General features: G+C 45.0%; 1 protein-coding gene across 3 annotated transcripts; it reads left to right on the top strand.

Moving 5' to 3' along the window:
- SNX18 (sorting nexin 18) lies at positions 1-27061 on the top strand. 3 transcript variants are annotated; one of them, XR_016392645.1, is made up of 3 exons: positions 119-1848; positions 14693-14960; positions 24332-24419. XR_016392645.1 is itself a non-coding variant. In XM_022597612.2 (2 exons), exons 1-2 carry the CDS (start codon positions 225-227, stop codon positions 24583-24585), a joined length of 1878 nt encoding a protein of 625 aa, XP_022453320.1. In that variant the 5' UTR covers positions 1-224; the 3' UTR covers positions 24586-27061. The 3 variants fall into 3 exon arrangements, 1 of the variants encoding a protein (XP_022453320.1); XR_016392646.1 differs by having other exon boundaries at positions 14729-14960; XM_022597612.2 differs by lacking the exon at positions 14693-14960 and having other exon boundaries at positions 1-1848; positions 24332-27061.

Genomic DNA, 27061 nt, shown 5'->3' on the forward strand with positions numbered 1-27061 from the left:
CCCCCAACCGGCCGCGGCGGCCGCCCAGCGCGGCAGTCAGCGCTACAAGCCGAGCGGCGCGGAGGGCGCGGAGGGTGCGACCGGCGGGAAGGGGCACAGGAGTGTGCGCCGCCTTCGGGGCTTCTGTCCGCGCGCCAGGGCGCGGGCACCACCGCGGCCCCCTCGGGCCGGCACCAGGCTCGGGGCGCCAGGAGTCGGGGGCAGCCCTCCGGGGCGCCGGGACCATGGCGCTGCGCGCCCGGGCGCTGTACGACTTCAGGTCGGAGAACCCGGGCGAGATCTCGCTGCGGGAGCACGAGGTGCTGAGCCTGTGCAGCGAGCAGGACATCGAGGGCTGGCTCGAGGGGATCAACAGCCGCGGGGACCGCGGCCTCTTCCCGGCCTCGTACGTGCAGGTGATCCGAGCCCCCGAGCCCGGCCCGGCGGGCGACGGCGGCCCGGGCGCCCCGGCTCGCTACGCCAACGTGCCACCCGGCGGTTTCGAGCCCCTGCCCGCCGCGCCGCCCGCCTCCTTCAAGCCGCCGCCCGACGCCTTCCAGCCGCTGCTGCAACCGCAGCAGGCGCCGCCGCCGAGCACCTTCCAGCCGCCGGGCGCTGGCTTCTCGTATGGCGGGGGTGCCCTGCAGCCGTCGCCGCAGCAGCTCTACGGCGGCGGCTACCAGGCCAGCCAGGGCAGCGACGATGACTGGGACGACGAGTGGGACGACAGCTCCACGGTGGCTGACGAGCCGGGCGTGCTGGGCAGCGGCGCGTACCCGGACCTCGACGGCTCGTCGTCGGGGGGCGTCGGCGCTGTGGGCCGCTACCGCCTGTCCACACGCACCGACTTGTCGCTGGGCTCCCGCGGCGGCTCGGCGCCCCCGCAGCACCACCCGTCGGGGGCCAAGAGCTCGGCCACCGTGAGCCGCAACCTCAATCGCTTCTCCACCTTCGTCAAGTCGGGCGGGGAGGCCTTCGTGCTGGGCGAGGCGTCGGGCTTCGTGAAGGACGGGGACAAGCTGTGCGTGGTGCTGGGGCCCTACGGCCCCGAGTGGCAGGAGAACCCCTACCCCTTCCAGTGCACCATCGACGACCCCACCAAGCAGACCAAGTTCAAGGGCATGAAGAGCTACATCTCCTACAAGCTGGTGCCCACGCACACGCAGGTGCCAGTGCACCGGCGCTACAAACACTTTGACTGGCTGTATGCGCGCCTGGCCGAGAAGTTCCCCGTCATCTCGGTGCCCCACCTGCCCGAGAAGCAGGCCACCGGCCGCTTCGAGGAGGACTTCATCTCCAAGCGCAGGAAGGGCCTGATCTGGTGGATGAACCACATGGCCAGCCACCCAGTGCTGGCGCAGTGCGACGTCTTTCAGCACTTCCTGACCTGCCCCAGCAGCACCGACGAGAAGGCCTGGAAACAGGGCAAGAGGAAGGCCGAGAAGGATGAGATGGTGGGCGCCAACTTCTTCCTGACCCTGAGCACACCCCCCGCCGCCGCCCTCGACCTGCAGGAGGTGGAGAGCAAGATCGACGGCTTCAAGTGCTTCACCAAGAAGATGGACGACAGTGCACTGCAGCTCAACCACACGGCCAATGAATTCGCGCGCAAGCAGGTGACGGGCTTCAAGAAGGAGTATCAGAAGGTGGGCCAGTCCTTCCGCGGCCTCAGCCAGGCCTTTGAGCTGGACCAGCAGGCCTTCTCGGCCGGCCTGAACCAGGCCATCGCCTTCACCGGAGATGCCTACGACGCCATCGGCGAGCTCTTCGCCGACCAGCCCAGGCAGGACCTGGACCCCGTCATGGACCTGTTAGCGCTGTATCAGGGGCACCTGGCCAACTTCCCCGACATCATCCACGTTCAGAAAGGTAAAGCCTGGCCTTTAGAGCAGGTGGTGTGGAATGTGTTGTTCAGGCTGAAAGGGTGACTTTGACAGAACTACCATCGTCTGTTTCACATTAATATCCTACAGGTCGGGAATACAGCAGGGATGTGGACAGCCAAGCGGTGCCCTGAGCATAGGGCGGATTGGGGGCCGGTAGCTTCCTCCTTAAAATATTTGCGGACAGGGCGCCGGTACTCTTCAGAGGAGTTTCTGAGAGTACTTTTGATGACAGTGCTGTCATTTTAGAGTTTGAATAGTTGGGCAATGAGCTTCTGGGATCTGTAATCTTGTGTCTAGGGTAGAATTAGAAGGGGACCCAAACCATGTTAGGCATCCATTTGGACACTGGCAGTGTCACTTAGTCGTGGGTTTCCGGAAGTGTGGAAATAAGGGGGGGGGATGGATATCTGCAAATAAAGGTAAGTTCTGCTTTCGCCCTGCACACCACTCAGTCACTGCGTTGGTAGACATTAGGGTCAGTTCTCTGAGGTACTGGCTGGGGCAGCTTAGGAATTGTCTGCACAGGCTTCTGGCTTGCAACCTTTGTAAGATGAGGTAAAAGACTCACTCTAATTTCAGGAAGTTTTAAGAAAATTAATCTCTTTAGGTTCGGTCATTTTGAGTTTGGAGTCTATTAACAGACTGAAATTAAGAACATTATTTAGGAGAATGATGCAGGGAAGCTGTGTAGAACGTATAGAATCTCTGAGTATTGTGTCTGAGAGCAGTGTTTCTGGTATCCCAGTGAGTTAGCTGCCTAGCTGCCTGTCAGAGCTTGTTGTGTTAGTAGTTGTTAGAGTCCCTAACTATTGTTAAAGCACTGAAGTTTGCAGATTGTTTTTTTTACAATCTGCAATAAATAAATTAGTAATTCCTGTCTTAAGGTTAGTCACTAACTTCTGATAGCATGCCTCGAGTGAGGGAGAATGGGGAGGGGGTGGAGTTAGGGAGGCAGCCTTGCCTGTGAATGTCTTCTGTTCAGTGTGGAGAGGGAAGAGGGAGTCACCTAACTACCTTCCTGAGGTGGTGGAAACCTTGGGCCACCAGGTCTCGCCTTCAGTAATGAGATGCTCACTGCCCTGCCATGTGGGCCAGTCCCTTTACGAACAGCCCTGATCTTTGACCTATTCTTCCTGGTATTGACCTAAAACTTGCCTCTCTTGATTCTCTTTCTGTTCCCTGGAACCACACAAAATAAGTCTGTTCCTTACCAACATGTCAGCCCTTCAGACCTTTGGGGACAGCAGCTTCCTTCCCCTCTGCTGCAGTCCTTCCCCTTCCAAGTATGTGACAGTCTTCTAACTTACCAAAGGGGGGGCCCTTCAGACACGTTGATCTTGGCTTTGCCCCTGATAAAATGCACCCCAGACATCTGCAGTACTAGTTTTAGTAGAGAACAGTAACTTTCTTGGCAATTTACATTTTGTAAGTGCAGTGTAAGGCTGAATTAGCTATTTGAGCAGCCATATCGCTTTGGACCTGCATTGAAGCTGCATCTACATTCCTTATGCTTTTTTGCGTAGATTGCTGTGAACCCTTGACATTTTGGATGGTACTGGTGCAACTGGCTCTTTGAGCCTTTAATGCAGGACCTTACATTTAAATTCCATTGTGTTACATCAGTGCTGGCCGCCTTTTTAACTGTTTCTGTAAGTTTATGCAAATTGTTGGTAAGTAGTTGAAAGGGTGGAGCCAGGACAGACTCCTGCAGCCACACATAGGTGACTGGCTACTACAGGGTTTCATCCATCCATTCACTGGTTTTACTGTCATCAGACCACACACTCAGTCTTGTCAGGTGCTCTGCCGTTGAAATTATTTATTAGAAAAGGTGTGATGTTTGCTCTGAGGTCTATTTTGAGTTTATATGTAGCCTGTTAAACCATATACATAGTTTATTTTTTTAACTCTAGAACTAAAATTGTTTCCTGCTGGGATTTGAGAAACTTCCTTCATTAAAACCAGTACCATTTTTACGTTGTTTAAACAATTCAAGGGCACTAAACATAATCTTTAGGAACTTCGGTAAAGAACACCAGTTGATATTCAACGTAGTTTGTTTCTGGTGTAGCCTTGGTGTGTAACGTACAGGGAACCTGTGTCCCTAGATGACGTGTCTTTAGAATGTACTGCCATTTAAAGCTATAGTGTGCAGTACATAAGGCTAAAAGCATTTGTTTACAGCCAGCGTTTATCAGTGATGCTAGTGCTGGCATTTTTAGGAATGCAGATGAGCTTTAGCCAGGCTAAAGCTTTTTGAACACGTTCTGGATGTTCACGTGGTTGTAAAGAGCAGCTCAGACACCTCCCCCCACAGCCCCGTACACAGTTGCTGTTGGAATGAATCGTTCTTAGTCTGAGCACTTGGGGATTTTGTTTGCAAGTTGTTTTTTCCTCCAAGGCCTCAAAATGTAATCATATCAGAGGCCTTACTGTGACTTTTGAGAGGAGAGCCAAAAAAACAAAAGAAAGTGAAAATCTTTAAGCAGCGTATACAATTTTTTGTTGTAAGTATTTGGTCCAAAGTTTATATTTCAACTTGGGAGAAATTTAAATATTCAAAATAGTTATTTCAAGTCTGAAGTCTTCATTGTTTACAGTAAGAGAAAAACAGTTTCACCACTTTTACATTTTACATGTTCTAATCATATATTAAGAGACCCACGTTCAGTTGAGTCAGAAAATGATTAGAAAGTGCTTTTCAATTACTAAAGCAGTTAAGAAGGGGAGTTAATTAGTTTTTTCCCTGCTTGATTCTGGGGGAAAGGACAGGAACAGTAGGCTCCTCTGAGCCCTTTTCTTATCCAGGAGACTGCTGCCATCAGCCAGCTTTCCTGGCGTCCTGAACCTGTGCTGTTCCATGCTGGGTCTGCAAGCCACGTGGGACTATTTAAGTTAGTTAAAGTAAAGTTCAGTTCCTTAGTCACACTAGCTATATTTCAAGTGTTTTATAGCTAGCGGCTACCATATTGGACAACAGAGGTGAGGAATATTTCCATCCCCGCTGCAGGTTCTAATTGGAGAGTGTCGAGCTGGACCGTTGGCCATAGTTTAACTGTCAGTCCTGTCATAAGTTTGCCCGGCAAATTGATGACCTTTTCACATACTTTCCGGATAGTTTGCTTTTTTCTTGGTCATCGCCTGGCATCTCCTCTCCATATAGGCTTAGGCGATAAAAAATGGGAGGGGAAACAGGTCCTGCTAGATCCCTCTCTACAGAACTTCCCAGGCACTCAACCAGTGAGTAATATTTCTGCAGTGTGAGGACGTCCACCTGCTTTGCAGCCTGCCTTCATGTCCCATTAAGAAAATGCAACTGGTCTCAGGATGGACATCTGAGGCTGGTGAGGAACCAGCTCCAGAAAGAGGGTGGAAAACTCAGATACTCTCAAATGTGGTGGACTGGGATTTTCTGACTCTACTTAGTACCAAAACCATCGCTTAAACTTAATAATGGTTTTAGTATAAGTACTTTCTGCAAAAGTGAAAAGAGCCTTGTGTTTCCTTCAGCGAAAAGGGAATGGTTAGAATTCTGATTTTTTTCATCAACTGATGAAGTCTTAAATAAACAGAGCTATTTCTGTTAATGGAGTTGAGTGTGGGAAGAAGGCAGTTTGCTGTAGTTTGAAGTACAGTAGGTGGAATTCAGAACCTGTTTGAATTTTCTTCATATTTTGCTTTGTCTTCACAGGAGTCCCTTAAATTCTTTGTTCATGGGCAGTTCATTGATCACTGACTAAGCAGTCTACACAGGTCTTATCAGTGAGCTTTGTAACCCTGTGGTCTTGATTGTTTTTTCTTGAAATGGCAGCCTTTTATCCTTTCCCTCTTTATCGCCCCTGCCTGCAGTATGTCTTTATAATGCCGGCCTTGCTGAGTTTGGGGTGGTACATAGAATATATTTCACTATCAGTTTCCTAGCATATTCAGTTCTGTTTCCAAAGATACAGTTAACCTCTAATATTTAATGAAGCTTAATCTGAATGGCAGTGAGTTGTGGTGGTTTAAAAGCTTTAGGCTTATCTCTTGGGGAATATTGCGAAAGGGGAAAGCCTGTAACGTTAGATGATGAGAAATGTTGGTTTCATCTTTGTTTATGAATCTGGACTAGATAGCCAGAGGGAGTCATTTATGAAATTGTATTCCAGAGAAAAGGTATAAAATCATGTAAAAGTGATTGGTTGGTAAAATGTAGTCTTAGTGTGTGAAGTGAGGATGCAGAACTAGATATATAAACAAGGCAGTCCTGTTTTCTGTACTTGTAAATTAAACATGCAGGCAGGGTCTACTTCACTGCCCTCTGTAAACGTTCCAGATGGAGCCTTCTTTTGAACAGAAAACAGCCCCGGGACCTCAGGAATGGTACACCAGTAGTGGGCCTATCAGTCTTGTGGGGTAGAATTTCACCATTGTGCTTCCTTTCAGCACAGGGAGGGTCGGTCTTATGTCCCTCAGACATTAATTAAAGATAGCCGGAGTCCCGGCAGGGCACACGAGGTGAGGCTGGGCCACCGTGAGCCCTTCCCTCTCTGCTCCCCTTTCTCCTGTAGCTAAAAATAGCCCTGAGAGGGTGGTGTCAGGAATACAGAGAAAAGGTCTAATAGGCGGGCTGTTTACAAGCTCATCCTTATTTTGAAACCTCGGCTAGAAACCGAGGTCATTCATCCTTTTTGCTTTAGCCCCGTCTTAACTGCACCCATTTCTCCTCTCCCGTCCTTCCATCCCCAGCTTCTTTTTTTTCTTTTTTTTTTGCGGTACGCGGGCCTCTCACTGTTGTGGCCTCTCCCGTTGCGGAGCACAGGCTCCGGACGCGCAGGCTCAGCAGCCATGGCTCACGGGCCCAGCCGCTCCGCGGCACGTGGGATCTTCCCGGACCGGGGCACGAACCCGTGTCCCCTGCATCGGCAGGCGGACTCTCAACCACTGCGCCACCAGGGAAGCCCTCCCAGCTACTTTTTAAGGAAACTTCAGTTCCAGGCCTTAATCTTTGGTCCAACTGTATTTTCTTAGTGAAGATGAGGTTACCTTTGGGACTTTTGTTATAGATGACTGAATTCCTTGGTTAAAATGTCAGCATGGGGCTTCCCTGGTGGCGCAGTGGTTGAGAGTCCGCCTGCCGATGCAGGGGACACGGGTTCGTGCCCCGGTCCGGGAAGATCCCACATGCCGCGGAGCGGCTGGGCCCGTGAGCCATGGCCGCTGAGCCTGCGCATCTGGAGCCTGTGCTCCGCAACGGGAGAGGCCACAACAGTGAGAGGCCCGCGCACCGCAAAAAAAAAAAAAAAAAAATGTCAGCATGACTGGCCACCAACAGTCTTGGTCACGATCTAGATGGGGATACTGCTCACATCACCCTGTCATTGGTTTCTCTGACTTCTTTTTTGAGCCACGAAGCCCTCGTGAGAATCACACCCGGAAGCCCAGTCTGTTAGGCTGGTCACCACAGAGCCCAAAGGAGGCGGGGACCCACACTCCCACCCATGGTCTTCTGAGGACTCTTGGACTCAGCTGGACTTTCCTCTTTATTCAGAAGTATTCTCCTCACAGGCTCCTGTCTGGTCATCTTTGGATTTCCAAAGACTGTGTGGAACCCAAACAACCGATACAAACATGACATTTTTCTTAAACTACATTCCCTCTTTTCAGGCTGAATAAAAATCTGCTATATTGTCTCTCAAAGTGTTTTAAAACCAAAGTGTAATATCAAGTTAGATTTGATTTGCCATCAATTTATGATGATCACACACACACACACACACACACACACACACACACACAGCACCATAATGCTTAGATCTGTTTAGAGAGACAGTGCCCGGAAGACCTGTACTGTCTGTCATCCCGCGTTTACAGAGACTCGACTCGTGTCTGCAGGAGGGACAGACAGGACTCTGATCCTCATGAATTTTGTTTGTTTGTTTGTTTGTTTTAAATTTTATTTCTTGGCTGCGCCAAGCAGCATGTGGGAGCTTAGTTCCCCGACCAGGGATCGAACCCGTGTCCCCTTCAGTGGAAGCATGGAGTCTTAAACACCGGACCACCAGGAAGTCCCCTCATGGAGTTTTTTGACTAGTGGCGGAGAAGCTGTGTGCCAGGTTGCTGAGAGCCCTCAGGGCTACACAGAGGAGATGGGGCTGGCCCAGTTCTGACAGGGAGCTGAGTCAGCTCTAGAGCCCCACAGGCACAGTCTCACCACTGTGGGCTAGCCTGGCATCTGGGCGACCAGTGTGTGATGTGAGCGGAGCTTTGGGCAAGCTGTTCTAACCTCTGTAAGCCTTGTTTTCGCATTGACAAAGTGGGAACACTTCCTCATAAGGTTATCATGAGGATCAAGAGTTATGGTTCTTAGTAACTGCTCACTTAAATGCTTTATTTTTGCAAAGTAAAATGGTACCTTTAAAATGGGAGGTACTGTCCCTTAAAAGGCAATTCCAGGGATCTTATCATCCCTCCTGGTGGCCTTTTGCCAACAGAATTGCAGGCAAAAGGATGAAACGCCAAGGGAGCATCGGTATAGCAGTTGAGCGTTGTATTTTAACTCAGCTGTCCTGTATTGCACACCAGAAGAAATGGTAACAGAGGAATAAACGTCAGTGTTAGTGGGGTCACCAGTTTGCTGTCGCCAGTCCCTCTCCTCCTCCAAATTACTTGTGGCCTGCACCAAGCACTGGCATTTCTGAGCTTCCGTTCCCTCATCTGTAAATGTGAGGTTCACGATTTCCTAGGTATCGTTCTGTTGGTTGACTTTAATAGCATCGTTCCTGCATTGAAAATAAAATACTCCTAAGTATATGATGAACATTTCGACATTGTTTCAGGCTAGTTTCAGTAGCGTTCTGTTTGCTTACGAGACTGTGTAATCTAGGAGTGTGAAAATCCTTTTATCGGTTGACGTGAAAGAAGAGTCATGCATGTTTAGTTTGGATCAGCAAACATGCATGCAGGGCCTGCCCTGCCAGGTGCTGCGGATGTGAAAGCGATGACTACCTGGCCTCTTGCCTGCGGGCGAGAGCTCCCAGGTGTTCCGAAGCCGAGGCGAGCTGGGTGCTGGAGCAGCTTCCCTCCGACCCCAATGAGGTTGTAATTAATAGGGCCACGAGAGAGAGAAGGTGTGACGGGCTTTTCCCTCCTACAAACTGTACTTCGCTTTGAGTTCTGAGTGCTGTCTCCTCTCCGGAAGTAGAACCAGTCTTGCATTGTTGGTCTTGGATTTGTAGCCTGGTTAAACTTCAGTGTGGACGAGTTTTAGTCCACGTCATTTCTGCTCCTTTTCTTAGAACTTTACATCTCTTACTGTGATGTGACTTTTCTCTTCTGATAAAGAAATTTTATGTGTTATTTAGCGGGTAGGGAGACAGTGGTTATGGAGGGGAGCTTAACATCATTCGATTTATTCATGGGATCCTCTGAAAGATAAACCTGATTTTATTTAACAGATATTTAAGTGCCCATCATAGGTCAGGCACTATAAAGATGCTAGGGTTGCATCAGTAGTCAAAACAAAGGTCACTGCCCTTGTGGCGTTTACATTCTAGCAGGGTGGAGCCACAAGGGAAAACACACAGTACATAATTATAATGTATGTCAAAGGATGATATGGGTTAGGGGGAAAAATTAAAGTGGAACGGTTCAAGTGGGGATGGGGCAGAATGAAAAGGGTGATCGTTGAGGCCTCCCTGAGAAGGTGAGATTTCAGCCGAGGCCTGGAGGAGGTGAGGGCATTAGCCAAGCAGGTATGGGGGCAGAGCTTCTCAGGCAGAATATACAGCCAGAGCAAAGGCGTTGGCATGGGTGTGTGCTGGCCAGGCAGGAGGAGGCCAGGTGCTTGGAGCTAAGAGGGTCTGAGTAGGAGATGAGGTCCCAGAAGGTTCGGCTTATAGGGCTTTAGAGGTCATTGTCAGGATCTGGAGTAAAAGCTCAAGTGAGAAGGGAGCCATTGCAGGTCTTGAGCGAAGGAATGATGTACCAATAGACCTTGGAAGAGACCTAGTCCAGTTGGTGTGTTGAGAATAGGATGGGGAGGGGGGAGGGGGTCAAAGGCAGGAGCAGGGAGCCAATAATCTAATAATCCAGGTGAGAGATGATGAGACAGTGAGGAGGGGTCCCACTGTAGGTATGTTTTGGAGGTAGAATCTGCAGGTTTTCCTAAGGGATCAGATGTGGCACCTGAGAGGAAGAGGAGTCATCAAGGGTGACTCTGGTTTTTGGCTTCACCAACACTGAGAATGGAGTTTCCGTCAGCTGAGATGAGGAAGGCCGTGAGTGGCACAGAGGTGGGGATGGGCCGTCAGGACGTGAGTGTAATGCTTGGAGACAGACAGGCTCCTGTGTTCTGTTCCACATCTCCCCCACCCAACACGTGCACAGTCAAGCCTCAGGTCGAGTTCTCTTCCTTGGAGTATCCCAGCCCTTTTCCAAGTCACCATCGCTGATGGAATGCTGACTGGTGTGCCAGAGACTATACATTGCTTGGTTAGTGTGTGGGGATCGGAGTTTTTATGTTCCTCTAGTATGAAGTTCCACCGTTTTGTGCATGCGTAGTAAGTACTTAATGAATGCTTGTTGAATTAATGAAGTAGTCACTCCCGTAAGTATTTTTTGGTTGATTTTGAAATAGATTTCTTCTGTGATTCATAGAATGTTTTTGTTTTTCAATTTATATGATGATGGATAACAGGGTTTAAAAGTGTACAGGAAATAAAGATAGGATCTGGTTATGGTTTATGGATGAAGTCATTAACATGTGAGCAATTTAAAAGTCTTAGACTTAAGTATCTACGAAATGACTTTCCATAATTCATTGGGACGGCGGGGAGGAAGTTTGAAAATGCTTTATGTGCCAGAAGAATTAATATTATGTACCTCAGGTTTCACTTTATATTGATTCCTGGTGTTTAAACTTGTATATCATACACTTCTTTCCTCTTCGGTAAGCCTTCATGATAATACTTTTACTGGGGTCCCTTTTGCTTCATTTGAAGCATATGATCCAGAGTGAGTGCATTCACCTTGTTGAGTGGCTTGGATACACAAAGCACTGAGCGTCTTAAGCAGGAGGTACTTGCCCTCAGGGAAGATGCAGTTCCATGAGGGAGGGAGGATGTGTGTGCAGAAAATTGAAATAGGAGGTAGATCTAACTTAGTGCCTGTATAATAAGAGTGCGTGGGAGTCAGGAGGATGGAGAGTTGCTGTCATTTGTGTTAGAGGTTTGGGTGGTAGCACTGGTTTTCCCTTTGAAAGATAATTGTATTTTGACTTTTGGAGGAACATTGATGGAAGGTGCATGGGTGATCTTGAGAATGCTTTAGGCTAGCTTTGATAAGCATATGAAAGCTGATACGCTGCAAGCCCAGGGCTCAGGTCAGTGAGGGAGGCTGACAGGGTGAGTTAGCTGTCACTGTACAGCGTGACTCATGCAGTCGTGGGCACGTGCCATGGTGTGAAGTAGGACAGAGGAGGCAGGCATGGTTAACTATGCAGAGTGAACGGGAGAGTTCAGCGGTGGCTTCTCCCAGTCTCAGTCTAAGAAGAGTTTTGAAAAGCAGTTGGAAGTTTGCCTGGTAGGCAGAGCAGGGAAGGGCATTCTGGGCAGAGGGAACCATATGTACAAAAATCAGGGATTAAATTCTGGGTGCCTCGCACAGTCAGCCTTGGAGTGGTTGCAGCTAGCTGTACATGGGCCCCACCCTGGATCTGTTGAATCTGAATGTCAGGAATGTGTGGCCTAGACATCGATGTTCTTAAGAAAGGTCCTCACGTGATTTTGATGTGCTGCTGGAGTTGATGGGGGGAGCATCATGCAAGATCAGACAAGGGTATTGATGTGGTCGGCCCAGCGCTTTAGATGCGCAGGTCCTGGAGACAGGTGTGAAGGGTGGCTCAGGGTGGGGCAAGATGGGGAGTTCTTGCAGTGATTCAGGCAAGACATGTTGCAGTCCTAAACTGAGGCAGTGTCTGTGGGAGTGGGGAGGAGGAGACACAAGGGGCTGTTTGCCAAGAGGAGTGGGGCAAGGGACAGGAAGGAGTGTAAAATGACCTGCACACTAGGGCCTGTGGAGCCATCAGTGGAGATGCTTGGAGATGGAGCAGGGGTCTGCAGACTACAGCCTGCGGGTCCAACCCACCCAGGTGCCTGTCTGTTTATAGCACTTGAGCGAAGGATGCTTTTTACATTTTTTAAAGGTTCCATTTTTAATGGTTATATAGGCCTCGATTTTGCCTCGTCTTGCAAAGCATCAAATATTTACTATCTGACCCTTAAAGAAAATGTTTGCTGACCCTTGACTTGGAGGTCCAGCAGGTTAGGTAGCTGGTGTGTGTGTAGCTGTGGCCGCCGGTTTGGACTGTTTGCTTTGTGAGCAGCAGTATTGCGGGCAGTCACATCCATTGTGTCTCATTCTGTTCAGGAGTGGGTATAGCAGCAGGGTGGCAGTGCGCCTGGACGCACAACTGCGTGGGGCTGAGTTCCCACCAGCAGCTCCTCTCAGCCTCCGTTTCTTTGGGTGGACCGTTTGCCATTTCTATGGCAAATGTCTTTAAGCATTAACTATTAGCTGTTGTATTTGTTTGCCAGGACTGCTGAAACAAGTTACCAGAAACCGGGTGGCTTAAAAAAAGTAGAAATTTATTCTCTCACACACAGTTCTGGAGTCTAGAAGTCCAAAATGAAGGTGTCGGCAGGGCCACACTGCCTCCAAAGGCTCTAGGGGAGGCTCCTTCCAGCTTCTGGTGGTTGCCGGCACTCCTTGCTGTTCTTGGCTCCGGGTCTCCCTTCGTCTTCACGTGGCGTTCTCCCTGTGTGTCCCTTTGTCTCCTTTTCTTTTAAGGATGCTAACTAATCATTGGATTTAGGGCCCATCCTAACGGAGTACAACCTTACCTGAAGTAATTACATGTGCAAAGACCCTGTATCCAAATAAGATCACAGCCACAGTTTCCAGGTGGATGTGAATTTTGTTGGGGCGGGGTGGGGGGGGGTAGATACTATTGAACCCAGCACAGCTGTTAACTCCCCCGCTGGGTACCTGTGGGAGCTGAGGCTCGGGGACGTGAAGTGATTTCCAGGATCACACAGCTAATAAGGAGCCAGCATTTGAGTTCACTTTTTGCCTTGACCTTGGTCAGTACTCTTTATGCTACAGTAAGTAGTACGTCTGCTAGAAAATTGAGTTTTATCCTGTAGGCAGTCAACAGCCACTAAAGGTCTGAAACTGAAGAGTGACATCGGAATTGTGATAAAAGTAGGGAACATACTTTGGGGGCTTCCTGTGTGCCAGGCATGATGCTTCACATTTTATATGCATTATATCCATTTAAACCTCACGGGAGATTTTGAGGTATATTCTCTCTTTATCCCCACTTGGCAGACAGGAAGTGAGCCACAGAAACCTAACTGTGAGCTCTTGCAGGCATCCCTCAGCGAGTGCAGCCTGGTCCCCAAGAAGCTGCTCCTGTGGGCTGAGTACAGGCCGGAAGAGGCTTATTAGTAGACCAGGCTCGAGGCGGGCTTTGAAGTCTTCCGTCTGGGTGACAGAAAGTAGTGATGCCAGGAATAGAAATAGGCAGGTTAAGAAAAGGAGAAGGATTAGAGGGAAAGAGAAGGAATGGGGCTGAAGGGAGTCTTAGAAATCCTATTTTCTGTTTTTTAAAAATTATACTTAGTTATATTGACATCTGTGATTTTCACAAAAGCCCACCTATTGCCTGCAGTGAGGCATCTTTAAAAACTACTAAATGTCAACATGGGTAATCTATAAGTTTTCATGCTTTTTGAGTTGTATTTCATGTCTATCTTAAAATGATATATTTCTAGCTGCTTTGTTTTGGCTTCAGCTGGTTATTTACAACTAGTTCAGGAAGTCCAGATGTGGCCAGAGTAAAGACTCAGAGCCAGTGGGAACCTGGTCCCTGCCAGTGTCAGGAAGCAGGAAAACCCCAGGGTCAAGAGTGTTCCTAAGTTTACAACAGCTGATTTAGAAATTGTCTCCAAAGCTTAGTGATGATAAAGCCATGTGAAGTTCCAGTCATAAGGGCCACAGCAGACGGCACTAAGGAAAGCGATTAATGCTGGGCTAGCTGCTCACCACTGGTACCACCATAGCTTAAATAGCAGTTGTTTAACACCAGGGTTTACAATTACAGTTCTAAAGTGAAAAACTAGACATTATTTGAGAAGAATACTTGAAAGAAAGATTCTTTGAAAATATTACTCTAACTGTAGTACGAACTGCAGCCCTCTGAGAAGCAGTCGTGGCAATCAAAGATCCTGGCTTTGGGTGGGTAGCTCACATCTCCCTGGTTTCCATTCTAAAGGGCCGGTGCCACCTCACTCTCTTCCTGCCCCATATAGAGGGGCCTATCTGTTTAGCAGCTTCTATTAGATTTATTTTAGCTTGGGCCTCCCTTTATCTTCCTGGAAAAAAAGAAACTAAGGTTTACCTTTGGTTAAAGGTAGTTTCCAATGTTCACTTTTCTCTTAGGTACGTGTATGTTTTGTTGTATGTCAAAGGCCATTTCAATTCAAAGTGCTGGCAGCTTGCGAACATATCTAATGCCGCTTTATTTGTACAGACCAATATTCATGCATGTATATCAGGAAACAAAAGAATTAGGAAATTAGGAACTGTGAACAATGGACCTCAGTCATCAACTGTATTCTCTGAATTTAAACCATTATATGGATTCTGTTTTACAATATCAGTTGTTTTTTCAAGTTTTATTGTATGTTCATGATTATCAAGGATATTCTTTCTACCTTATATTATTATGATTTTCTGGGTATAAAACCTTTAAGAAAAAAAATGATACATGCTTTTCTTATTCTCAGATTTTAAAGTCTTTATCTATATTTGCTTGGCCATAGGCAAATCAACATTTTCACCATTGTATCCAGACGCCGCTGAAATAAAGACACTGTTTTGCAGAATTCTCTTGAATCTATCACCCTAGTATCTTTATCACAGATTTAATATTCAGTATCAGCTGAAACATAACGTTTATTATATGTAAAATTTCCTAGCGATGAACAGCCTATTTTACCAAATGAGCCACAAGAGATACAATCATGTGATTTCCCTCTTCACTTTTGGAACAAGGTGAGCTGTGTGAATGTATGTACATAGTGAGTAAAAGTAATCAAATGTTTTAAGATGTGGTGCACTCAAGTGAATGCTTTCATTCATACGAAATGTCATTCTGCCCTTACACTTGTGGTGATTGCTGAAGCTATAAGGGCTGCTTAATTAGGATATAATAAGGCTTTTACCTAGAACAAACGACTTCTTCTTGTACCTTCAGGACCAAACCAAGCCTAGAGGCTTGAGTTCTTTAAATGATTAATTTTTTCATTATCAGGCAACCAGGTTTTTGTTGTTACTGCTTTTTGCAATTTATGATCCTTGTACCGAGAGCCTCTTCCCTCCTTTTAAAATGACTCAAAAGTTCTCTTTGTGAATTGAAAGTGAATTTTAAATTAATTATATCTTTGCATTTTGATAGTTCTTGGCTCTAAGGACACTTAATCTCTTCAAAAAATTGCTGTCACTGTCTTGAGTTCAGTAGTACTATTCGTGCCCTCCAGAGTTTACTAATGTGGTCCAAATCTGGAGCCCACTTAGTAGGTTGTGATTCAGGAATAGAATTTTGAGGGCCTGGAGGCAGGTCAGGGGTTGCTTATCCCTGAGATGAGGCTTCTGGAGGGCTTGGCCTGGCGTGCTGTGTACCGGGGCTGGTCCATGGAGCTTTGAGATCTCAGGGAGGAGGCAGCCCCCATCGGGCAGGTACAGGGAACTGCTTGGGCTGGGAAGTTGGGCAGCCCAGGTTCATGTGCAGCTGACACCTCATAAAGTTGCTTACCTTGTCTAAGTTTCCTGGCCACCTCTGAGAGAAGAAAACGAGACCCCGCGAGGTGCAGACCACAGCTTTTGCATAGAGCAGGTGCTCACGTGGGACTGTTTTGCCTGGATGGACGGCCGTCCTGTCTCTGTTACGTAATGCCAGCCTTTGTTTTTTGAGCCGTTTTACTCAAAAAAAAAATCAAAAAGTAAATATTGGAGCAGAGAAGGGAAGGAGGAATCAACAAGTGGGTGGGTGGAGACCAAAAGGAGGAAGGAAAGGGGAGGGGAAAGAGTTAATGGGGCGTTAGCAGGGACCCAGAGGGGTGGGTACCAGTGATGAGAGGATAAGAGCAAAGTAGGCCACGTTGACCAAATTAGCATTCTCTTTCAACATTTTACGCATACGAGGGAATGAAGAAAAACAGGTCTAGTCCAGTCTCAGGCAACTTCTGCGCAGCTGTCCCTGTGCCCTTCAGCCTGTCTCCTGTTCTGTCCCTCACACCAAAGTCTGGGTTTTCTGGGGCAGGGCCCTGGGAAGACAGAAAATCTAGTTAATGTTTCTGGCACATTCATGATTTCAAAATTAAATAAAATGCTTGCTTTTTTTTTTTTTTTTTTTTTTAAGGGAGAAAATGTAGCTTTTGGATCCCTGTTGCTTAGTGACTGGGCCTTTTGTATAATTGGTCTGAGGAGGGACAAAGCATACTGAGAATAAGAGATTTGGTTGAAGAAAGGAAGGCAAAGTTCAGGTGCAGAAACTGGTGGGTTGGGAGCGTTTGGAGCAGCCAGCAAGCCCTGGGGGGCCTGAGGGAGGTGGAGGAGAGGCCTTAACCAGGGAAACTGAAAGGAAGCTGGACAACTTCTTCAGCTGAATTTAGGGCCTCCCTGGTTAAAATACCTGAGGCACTGCAGTGGTTTTTTTGCCCCTGTCTAGTTTTGCTGGGTCAGAAGTTGCCAGGAAAGTGCTTTCTCTCTGCAAATCAGAAGCAGACGATACAGCAGAGTTTAATGTAGTGTGACTGTATTTGCTAATGTGCTTTAGTTCAGCTGGTAGTGGGTTCTTAAAATGTGCTAATTGACTAGATGACACCAGAGCTTCACTGCTCTCATTTTAGAAAAACCAAAATGGCAATAAAATGCTTCCTAAACAGTTTTACTGATGTACATAATTTAATGGCATGCTGTGTAAATAACATGATGCTTTTGAAAATGGTGCTGGGACTTCCCTGGTGGTGCAGTGGTTAAGAATCCGCCTGCCAATGCAGGGGACGTGGGTTCGAGCCCTGGTCCGGGAAGATCCCACATGCCGCGGAGCAACTAAGCCCGTGCACCACAACTACTGAAGCCTGCGCGCCTGAAGTCCGTGCTCCACAAGAGAGGCCACTGCAATGAGAAGCCCGCACGCCACAATGAAGGGTAGCGCCCGCTCGCTGCAAGTAGAGAAAGCCTGTGCGCAGCAACAAAGACCCAACGCAACCAGTCAATCAATCAATCAATCAATAAATTAAAAAAAAAAAAAAGAAAAAATGGTGCTGACTTCCTGGATTGTAATTAATCTATAAAATGAGTTTGAGTTTGAGCCTTTTAAGGTTATAATGTTAATGAACTTTGTCATATGATTGATTTCTTTATGTTTTTATGTTCACCACAAACGTGTAATATTCCTCTGAAATTGAGTGCATGCGGATTATGAAGAAGGATGCTCATTCCAGCCTGAGCATGCTTTAAAACTGTGCTCACATTGTAAGATACCAAGCAGATGGTGGGAGAGGGCTGGGAGTGAATTTAGGACATGAGTTCTGCTGGGTTTGGTGATGGTGAAGCAGGCAAAGTGCCTTTCTCTGAGACTGGGCAATTGCGATAAGTATACAGATGTTAGGAATTTTGCATGTACAGAGTCAGCTAAGAATGCCAAAGGAGTCTGGGAGATTTTGTTAATAGCAGGTCCTAAAGCAAAGTTGAAATACTGGTTTAGTTTTCCTTTTACCTCTCCAAACATGGAAAAGGAAGGACCCTTTTCAGCAGAGTGGAGCAGAGGCCCTGCCTGGTATGTTAAGTGGGAAGTGGCAGGGCTGGCAGGCAGTAGGAAGGGTGGGTTCTTTGCCAGGAATTAGCTGTGGGACTTTGGACAAGTCACTTAGCCTGTTGTTAGACTGAGAAAACTGTACCAAAAACTCATCTAAAGCCCTTATTGTGCATTAAAAAGAAAATCTGAGACCCAACTCTGCCCTTCTCACTGAGGAATCAGCTCTCCCGGCTTCCCCAGTGGGTGCCTTGCCAGGACAGAGTGATGGATGAGAATGAAGTCCTCAGGGTTCCTGCTCCACCCTTTGGAATAAAGGCTTAGGGTGATCAGTTCCTGGGTGAACCTTCTATCCTGTGGAGAAATTTAAATAATTTGTCCAACTGATTTAATAATTAGATTGAGTGCTCAGCTGAAGGTTCCCTCTCAGCCTGTAAGCCTTTTTAGGAGGGGCTGTCTCTGTGTTCCTTTCAGCCACCCTCTGAGGAAGAAACACCTGAAATGTGTCCAGCTCAGCCCGGTGTCCTGAACGGGAGCTGGGTTGCTTTTGCCTGTTTGGAAGCAAAGTCATGGGTGTGGTGGAAACATATTGCCCCACTTTCATTAATACTTTTTCCTGTACTTCAAATACACTTTAAGAGTTTATTTTCAGTTGTGTAACTTGGGGAGGCTGCACCATTTTTCATTTGTTACCTTCTTGTTATTTTGTCTTGTTATTTTTTTTTAAATGAAGAATATAATACTGCTCTGTGTTGTCAGCCCCTTCTTATTTAATGTCAGAATTTAATACTTGCCTCCACCATTTTCTTTTCATAGTAAAATCTTATTTTGCCCATATATTATTCCATATAACGTCTGTCTTTTAGCCCGAGAGACAGTTTTACAGTTATGTACTTAGGTTCCCATTCTAAAATGTGTTTCCCTCTGATCTCTCCTATTTTTAATTTTCTTTCATTTTTTTTAAACATCTTTATTGGAGTATAACTGCTTTACAATGGTGTGTTAGTTTCTGCTGTATAACAAAGTGAATCAACCATACATATACATATATCCCCATATCCCCTCCCTCTTGCATGTCCCTCCCACCCTCCTTATCCCACCCCTCTAGGTAGTCACAGAGCACCGAGCAGATCTCCCTGTGCTGTGTGGCTGCTTCCCACTAGCTATGTGTTTGACACTAATTTTATTTCATTTTAAAATCACTGCCCTACCCATGAGTGTTATGGGGACTTCTGTTTAATACAAGAGCAACTACTTTTCATCTTAGGCTTTATTTTATCATTTCTCTCCCTTAATTCTTTGTTTTTCCTTTTCTGTTATGAAAGCAAGATAGCAATGTGATGTTTATGAGAGGAGAGACCTGGCAGGGGATAGATACCTTCTAAATTAGCCACATAAAAAGTACAGGTTTTGGAAACCCTTGCCTGTTTTTTTTATCAATTGCATGATAAAAATGTGTGTTCCCTTTGCTCTTTAGATTCTGGGCCATGGTTTTAGCTTTTATTTACACTCCTCTTGGATTTGGTAAAAAATGCAGTACGGCTGAGAGAGTACTTAAAAATATGCTGTAATGTTTTGTTACAACTCTACAGCTGGTTATATTGTACCTCTGCAGTTGTTTCTTAAGCTACAAATTAATTTTTTAAGCTATGTTAGAAGTAGCAAGTCTGTAGTGATCTAACTGCTCCAGTAGTTTTCTTTCTCCAGCTCTCACTCCTTAGAAGCTAAACCTGATTGAAAATGTGGCTATCTCTGCCTTCCTTGTGATACTTAATATTTTAAGTATGAAAATATGTGAAGCGTAGAAGTGTGTACAGATAATTCCCAGTTTGAGAATCGGCAAACTGCGAGAATATGCCATTTGTAACAAAACCCAAGTGCTAGTTCTATTACTTAAACTATTTTTCTTACATCTAACCAATGTTTCTAATATAATTTCTATTGGAAAAGTATGTACCCACTTTGATCTTGAGAGAACCCAGAATTTAGAAATGCAGTGGGTAGAAGGGGGTAAGAGGGAAGCTTCAAGGGAAACTCCAGAAAGTACTGGATTGGCCAAAAAGTTCGTTTGGGTTTTTCCTTAAGATGTTACAGAAAACCCGAGTGAACTTTTTGCCCAACCCAATAGTTCTGTTTGTCAGTCCCCAAGTGTTTATACCCATGCTATTTGTTCAGATGGATAGCTTGAGCTGTTTAAAGGATGTCACTTTTTTTTTTTTCCTGTTCACTCTCAGACAGTAAACCAGTTAATTAACTTCCATAATTAGCTTACTGAAGGACTTGACTTTATCTTTCTCATAAGAAAGCAAACACAGTAAACCCTTAGTGTTTGTTAAAGTGTATAGGAAGAACTAACCAGAGGATTGTAAGGTGAATATTTAAAAGCAAAATGGTTTTCTTCTTAAAGGAAATAATTTTTTAAACTTTGAATAATATTTTACAAAAGATAACTTCCTTTTGGGGGGGTTTGGCGTTGAAGGTCTTTGGAGTTGTCATCCTGAACTTTAACAGCCAGCTGCTTAGAGAAGAACTGGACTGCTGTTTCAACTCAGGAACTCTTATGATTTCTCAAAAAGTATATTGTTGGGACTTCCCTGGTGGTGCAGTGGTTGAGAGTCCGCCTGCCGATGCAGGGGACACAGGTTCGTGCCCCGGTCCGGGAAGATCCCACATGGCGCAGAGCGGCTGGGCCCATGAGCCATGGCCGCTGAGCCTGCGCGTCCGGAGCCTGTGCTCCGCAACGGGAGAGGCCACAACAGTGAGAGGCCCGCGTACAGCAAAAAAACAAAACAAAACAAAACAAAACAAACATATCTTATATCTCCTATTTCCCTGCTACTTGCAATCCTGATGCATTATGCTAATGGATTTGAATTGCATTAAGTGCGTTAAACCAAAATTCCAAGTAAAATTGGCCTTTGGGTGCTTACTATCCTCAGTGTTTTTTTCTGTCCTTCCTAGTTTGCAAAATAATTTTTTGCTGGGATGTCCAACTGCACTAGAGCAAACAAAGGCAAAGCCCATCCAGGGGTTGTATGTTACTATTTTTGGTGGTAGTTCTTAATTTATATAACTTTCCAGTAAGATCTAAGTCAGGGGGAGAGAGGCAGGGGAAGAGAGGCCCCCCTCCCCCATGTAGGTCTGAGCTTACATTTTCAAAATAATGAAATATGTGCTGCTTTTTCGATGTTTTGTGGCATCCTAATCATATGCTACAAATATAAGAAAATCAGACATCTTTCTTATAAATATTAAAATCAGACATCTTATAAATATTAAAATCAGACATCTTATAAATATTAAAATCAGACATCTTATAAATATTAAAATCAGACATCTTATAAATATTAAAAGGCTTTGCAGGTACAATTAGTGAATTGAATGAGGTTCCTAAGATTCCAGAGGGAAATTTTCAAAACCTATATGGTTTATTTTACATACTCACAAGGTCTTCTGACTTGCATGTCAGAATAAAAGTCCGGGACCTGCAAGGAAGGTGGGAAGGGAGAAGGGCAGTGCGGGAGCCTCAGCTCTGGGGCAGGGGGTGGGGAGGCCTGGGGTCAAGGGGAGGAGAGGGGATAGCTGATCCTCAGTGGCCCAGCCCTTATCCCCTGCACCCTGCTCACCAGTGCCCACCTTGCTTTTTTGCCTGTTCAGGCTCCAGTTTCTTTTCTGAATATTTGTAGTGTTTGCTTTGAAGTCATTGTACACTCAGATCCCATCTCCTCTGCCTCTTACTGGGTTACCGCTGACTTTGAGGCTCAAAGAGGTTGGGTGGCTTTCTCAGTTCCCTTGTCATAAAATAGTACTAATGTCTGTTGCAAAGTAGCAGCAGGGTGAGAGTTGGTACACGGAAAGTGCCTCGCCTATATTGTGACTATTTTTGGCTGCTACCATTTACTGTTATCTACGCCTGTTCCCTGCCTCTCGCCCTTCCTCCCCCCTTTGTCCACAGCACTGCCTGGTACGTAGCAGGCCCTCCGAGCATTTTCCCTTGTGACACAATCACGTTATCTTGGAGAAAGCCATATTCAGCTCCTATGCAGAATTCTGTGCTTTGTGGTCCTGTTTCACTTCATGTCATGGTTGTGTGCCTGTCCTCAGTGTGCTTTGCGAGGTGATTTCCTCGAGAGCTTCCGGACGGTGGGGACTTGAACATTTCTTGTGAGTTTCTCCGTGTGCCAGTTCTGTGCTCTACACGTTAGACCCTCCATAAATGTTGGTAAAGCTGAGATTCTAGCCCCAGAGCCCAACTGTTTGGGGCTCTGTGTTATTTAGTACATAAACTTATAGTCGGGAGAAAAGTGAGTCTTAAATTCTCGGCTCCTTTAGTATGTACACTCAGAAAGCTTAAAGGTGTCAAATGCCAAAAGGCCTTCAGACCTTGCAGAGATTTAATACTTGTACCGTGTCCAGGAGTTTTGAAAATGTATGCCGATGTGATTCAAGTTGTGAAAACTTCAGTCTTGTTCATTTGTAAGTTGGTTTTATGGATGCACGTCTGCAGTCTGCAGTTCTGTGTAACAGAATGTCATTTCTGAGAATATGGCGATCTCATCTGGAGTCTGACAAGCTGCAGGTTCATTGACATTGGCACAGCTCAGGGCCAGGTTTCCGAGCTCCTCTGTGCTGGACTCTAGTAACTAGAACAAGTAATACCTGCAGCACATTCGCAGGACAGGCCACAGCTGCTGCACAGCTGCCCGGGGGTCTGCGGGAGCAGGGCGCCGGCGCCTGTCCTCTGTGTTCGCACGGTGGGCCCGGCACCTCGGCCCCGAATCACATGAACAGTCAGATCTCCTGCGACTTGGCTCTCTTGACTTCTTGTTCTCACTCTCAACCATTTGAAACATAAATTTCATATTCTCAGCCATCTTTTTGAAATACTTTTCTTTTCTTTTTTAGTTTTCTGCCTCATGCTTTCCTGGTCTCTTCAACTTCAATTTTTACATATAAACCGGGACAGGACACTTGTACAAATATAATGAACATAAGTTTGCTACAAAAAATTATTTTCTCTCTCTGAGGGGCAGTGCTCTTTCTCTGTTTAGTATTGAGACCACAAGCAGGCAGGTTTCACTGCTTCCCGAGTCCCGTCCGCCATGGGGAAAATGTTAACAGCGCTGTATTTTCAGGGCGATGGCTTCTTAGGGGAATGGGTCAGGGGTCTTCCTGTAGCTCTGCTAACACGAACGGCATCTCCGCTGTGTGGTCACAGGGGAAGCAGGGCATTTTCTCTACTCCAGGGCTCACCTGCTTTTCAGGTAAAGATCTTCTTTAGAATAAATAAATGAAAATATACATACATACATACGTAGCTATAACATTTGTTGTCAGTGGGTTTTAATTTTTCGGGTCTTTGAGCTGTGCCAAAAAAAAAAGACGCTGTTTAGGCTCTAAGCGTTGTATTTAATACTAGGTTTACTCTATATTATTTTGCAGATTTGAAGAAATTTAGATATAGGGCTTTTCCCCTGTGTATTTCACCATCAGCTAAAACTGAACATTTCCACAACAAAGTTGCTCAGCTTTCCCACTGCCTTCTAAACAGGCTACCTTTCCCCCCCTGTAGCATCACCATGTCCGCAGACCTCCAAGCCAGGTGTCCTAGATGTTTCTCTCTTTCATCATGGTTTAGTAGAATGGGTGCCACGTGGAGTCAGGTATTCTGGATTCTTGAGCTGGCTGTGCTCAAGTGCTCTGAGCTTTATCATTTTTACAAACCCATGAATAGTCTTTATTTTTCCTACCCCCTAAGCATCCTCAGCCTTTTGTGTTTTCATATGACTATGCTTCTAGGGGAGGGTCTGCCCTCATGTGGCACCTGCCACAGAGACCGTGCTTTTTCCTCCTCCTTGCACGCACCCTCTGGTGAGACATTTCTTGACTGGAGGCTATGACACCTTCTGGCTTCATTCCCAGATCATCACTAGGGCAGACTCAAAACTCACTGATCTTTACAGCTCCTAAAGAAAAGGAGGCGAGGGACTTCCCTGGTAGTCCAGTGGTTAGGACTCTGAGCTTCTAATGAAGCTCAGAGCACGGGTTTGATCCCTGGTTGGAGAACTAAGATCCCACATGCCATGTGGCCAAAAAAAAAAACAGAGCCAAATTTTTACTTCACAGGGCCATTATGCTGCAGGTATGGGTCTCCTGATAGAATGTGGAGTCAAAACCAGGCATGCATGCAGTATTCTCCCCTTTATAAATGTCTCTCTTAATATATGCATATATAATGGTGTCATACCTTTTCTCTTAAGAATGTTAAAACTGCAAAGTTGCTTAGTTTGTCTTTTTAGGGACAATTCCTTGGAGTTTGATATCTGTCGTTTATAGTTTCTCTGCCTGCAAGAGATGAAACATGCTATAGCTACTTGGTCAATGGCAAAAGCTGGTTTTGATAACTGAAGTTGCAGCAATGGAGGTGTTTTCAGAAACTTTACCAGATTTCTTCTTTTTAATAAGTGATTATGGTCAACCCTTTAAATGCCAAAGGACTTTAAAATAGTTCAGGCAAGTATTTATAATGCCCAGCATTCTGTTTACTATGTAGCTGTACCACTGGGATACATATATATTTTTTAATTAATTTTTGTCTTAACTACAGGAGCTCTTACCAAAGTAAAGGAGAGTAGGCGACACGTGGAAGAAGGGAAGATGGAGATCCAAAAGGCTGATGGCATTCAGGATCGCTGTAACACTATTTCTTTTGCCACTTTGGCAGAAATTCACCACTTCCATCAAATTCGAGTAAGAGACTTTAAATCACAGATGCAGCATTTCTTACAACAACAAATAATATTTTTCCAAAAAGTGACGCAGAAGTTGGAAGAGGCTCTTCACAAATATGATAGTGTTTAATGACTGGAGGTTGGATTATGGACTTTTTTTCAGTTCAAGGATAATTTCTACAGCAGAATAAAACTGCTATCAAAGAGCTATTGCCAACTGTCAGCAGTGGTACAAGGATGGTTTTGTGTTCAACTGAAACTCGGCTGAATATATAATTATGTAGGAAAGAAGCAGTTAATATGGTTATATAATAGAAACAGTACCACACATTGTAACTAAATTATACTATGTATGCCTACACTACCATTGTAACTTTTGGAATAATGATTATACTATTTGCCTTATTGCTTTTTGAAGTATGGGTATTTTAGTGCATACTTTGTAGACCTCAAAACCCATGAAGGGTCTCAAAGAAGCTGGCTGGATAAAAGCCTGCTGCGGATGCCTTTTTACTCTCACAGATTGGGATTACCTAAATTCAACTTATTCTCTGTTTACAAACTCCAACTAGAGCAGCTATGCGACTTTGTGCCTTTAGACTCTTGGTTTTTTCATTTCTCCACCCCCCCACCCCCTTTTTAAAGTAACCACAACTTTTCTGACTGAAAGAGTGAAAGGCCAGTGCACATAATGACAAACTGCTGGGAACCTCCTGTTGATGCTGGGGGCGGGGTGGGAGGATCAGCTGTCATCAGTTTGCCCAGCAAGTTTTGTCTCCTGATACATGCTGGTGAGCACAGTGGAGGGACACGCACGCTCATCTTTGGATGTGGTGTCTGTTAGGGAAGAACACGGTGCCACTCTGTTCCCTTAGATGCTACAGTAGCATAGCCTCTTCACTCAAGTGTCCTGGAAACTTGGTGTGGAGATTTCATCGAACATGTCTTATAACCCAGAGAAGGAGTCTAATCAATTGGAGACACGAGCACAGAATCAGTGACAACACACACTCGGTTTTAATTCTAAGGAGGGTTTTCTTTTCTTTTCTTTTTTTTTAGCTTGAAGATTTTCTTTTAACATTCAGTGTAATTTTTGTTCTGTTTTGTTTTGTTACTGGATCTACACTGTTAACTGATGGAGACTCCACTGTGATTCACTCGTTTACTTATCAAAAACTTTTCAGGGATGTCTGTAAAATTCAGTGTTATACGTGATGAAAAGTAGTGTTGGTTGATCTAAGGAGGGACCAGAAATAATTTCTACTATTCCAAATGCTGACGGAAAAAAGTAATTGTTTTTGTTTCTGTTTTTAAGTATTGATAAGCCCCCAGAACATTTAACCTTAAAAATTACCTTAAGTATATTCTTTTATTATTATAAGGGAAATACGATGGCTGATAAATACCAAAACGATTCAAAAGCAGCTTAATTTAAAAAGCACAAAGAGATTCTGGTTAGAAATGCCAAAATCTCAATGTTTTTGTAGTTGCTGAGCTCAATAATGTGATTCTTGAGTTTACAGATTTAAAAACTGTCACTGAAAGGTTAAAGTATTTACTGTTTTTAATGAAGTCAAACTTATGCTGCCTCAGAAATCCCTGGGTATAAAAATGGTAACATAGAAGTAAAGAGGTCAGTTTGAAATGCTGGTGAGTCACATTGATTAAAGAAAAGGGTCAATTCGCAGACAGTCATACAAAGAGAAGGTTATTGAAATGATTACTCAACAGCACATTTACTCTAAAAAGTAATCTCACATGGGTTGAATTTTTAAGATCAGAGTATCATAATTTTGATCAAAATTTTATACCTTAGGTAACTTAGAGCCAGATTTAACATCATGTGGCTTTGTCTCTACTACCAACATGTGGAACTGTAACCAAATATATTGTTCTTTAAAAAATAACTTTCTCTTGTTGATTGCAAAATACAGTTCTATAAACAAAACCCATATATATATATGTGTGTATATATATATATGTGTGTGTATATATATATATATATGTGTGTATATATATATATATATAAATGTTAATTTTATTGCAGAAGTTTGGAGATTATAATGATAGCATTTAATTTAAGTTTGAGTCTGTATTGGACAAATAAGCACTATGCTTTTCAAATGATTGGAAAATCAGTTTTACTTGCCTCCTTTTTTGGCAGTGGTTTGATTTTGTTTGTTTAAGTAAAAATCACTAAACTTTGCAATGGTAGCATTGAAATTATCTGAGGTGTCTTGTATGATTGTGCTTTGGCCAGGGTGGACATAGCTTAAATTATAAAAACTAAAGATTAAAGAAAAAGGAAGTATAAGTTCATGCTGCCTATTTAGAAGAGAACTTTCATCCTTCATAACTATATAACATTATAATGCCACTGATTCATAAGGGGTTTAAATTAATTCTGTGGGGTAGGACACCGGAATTATTAGTGTTCATTTTCATCTAAGATCTTTATATCTCTAACGTTCTTGGTCCTATTGAAACATTTCAGTATACAAAAATACTGCAATGTTAATACCCAAGAGAAAAGCCATCATAATGTGTATGCTGGTCATTATGATCAGTGTGGTACAGTTTTTTAAAATAAACTATCATGCCCTTCA

Source organism: Delphinapterus leucas, chromosome 3 (genome assembly GCF_059928025.1).
Source record: "Delphinapterus leucas isolate spDelLeu-1000000601 "Yukka" chromosome 3, BTC_Dleu_Yukka2, whole genome shotgun sequence".
NCBI classification, from domain to species: domain Eukaryota; kingdom Metazoa; phylum Chordata; class Mammalia; order Artiodactyla; family Monodontidae; genus Delphinapterus; species Delphinapterus leucas.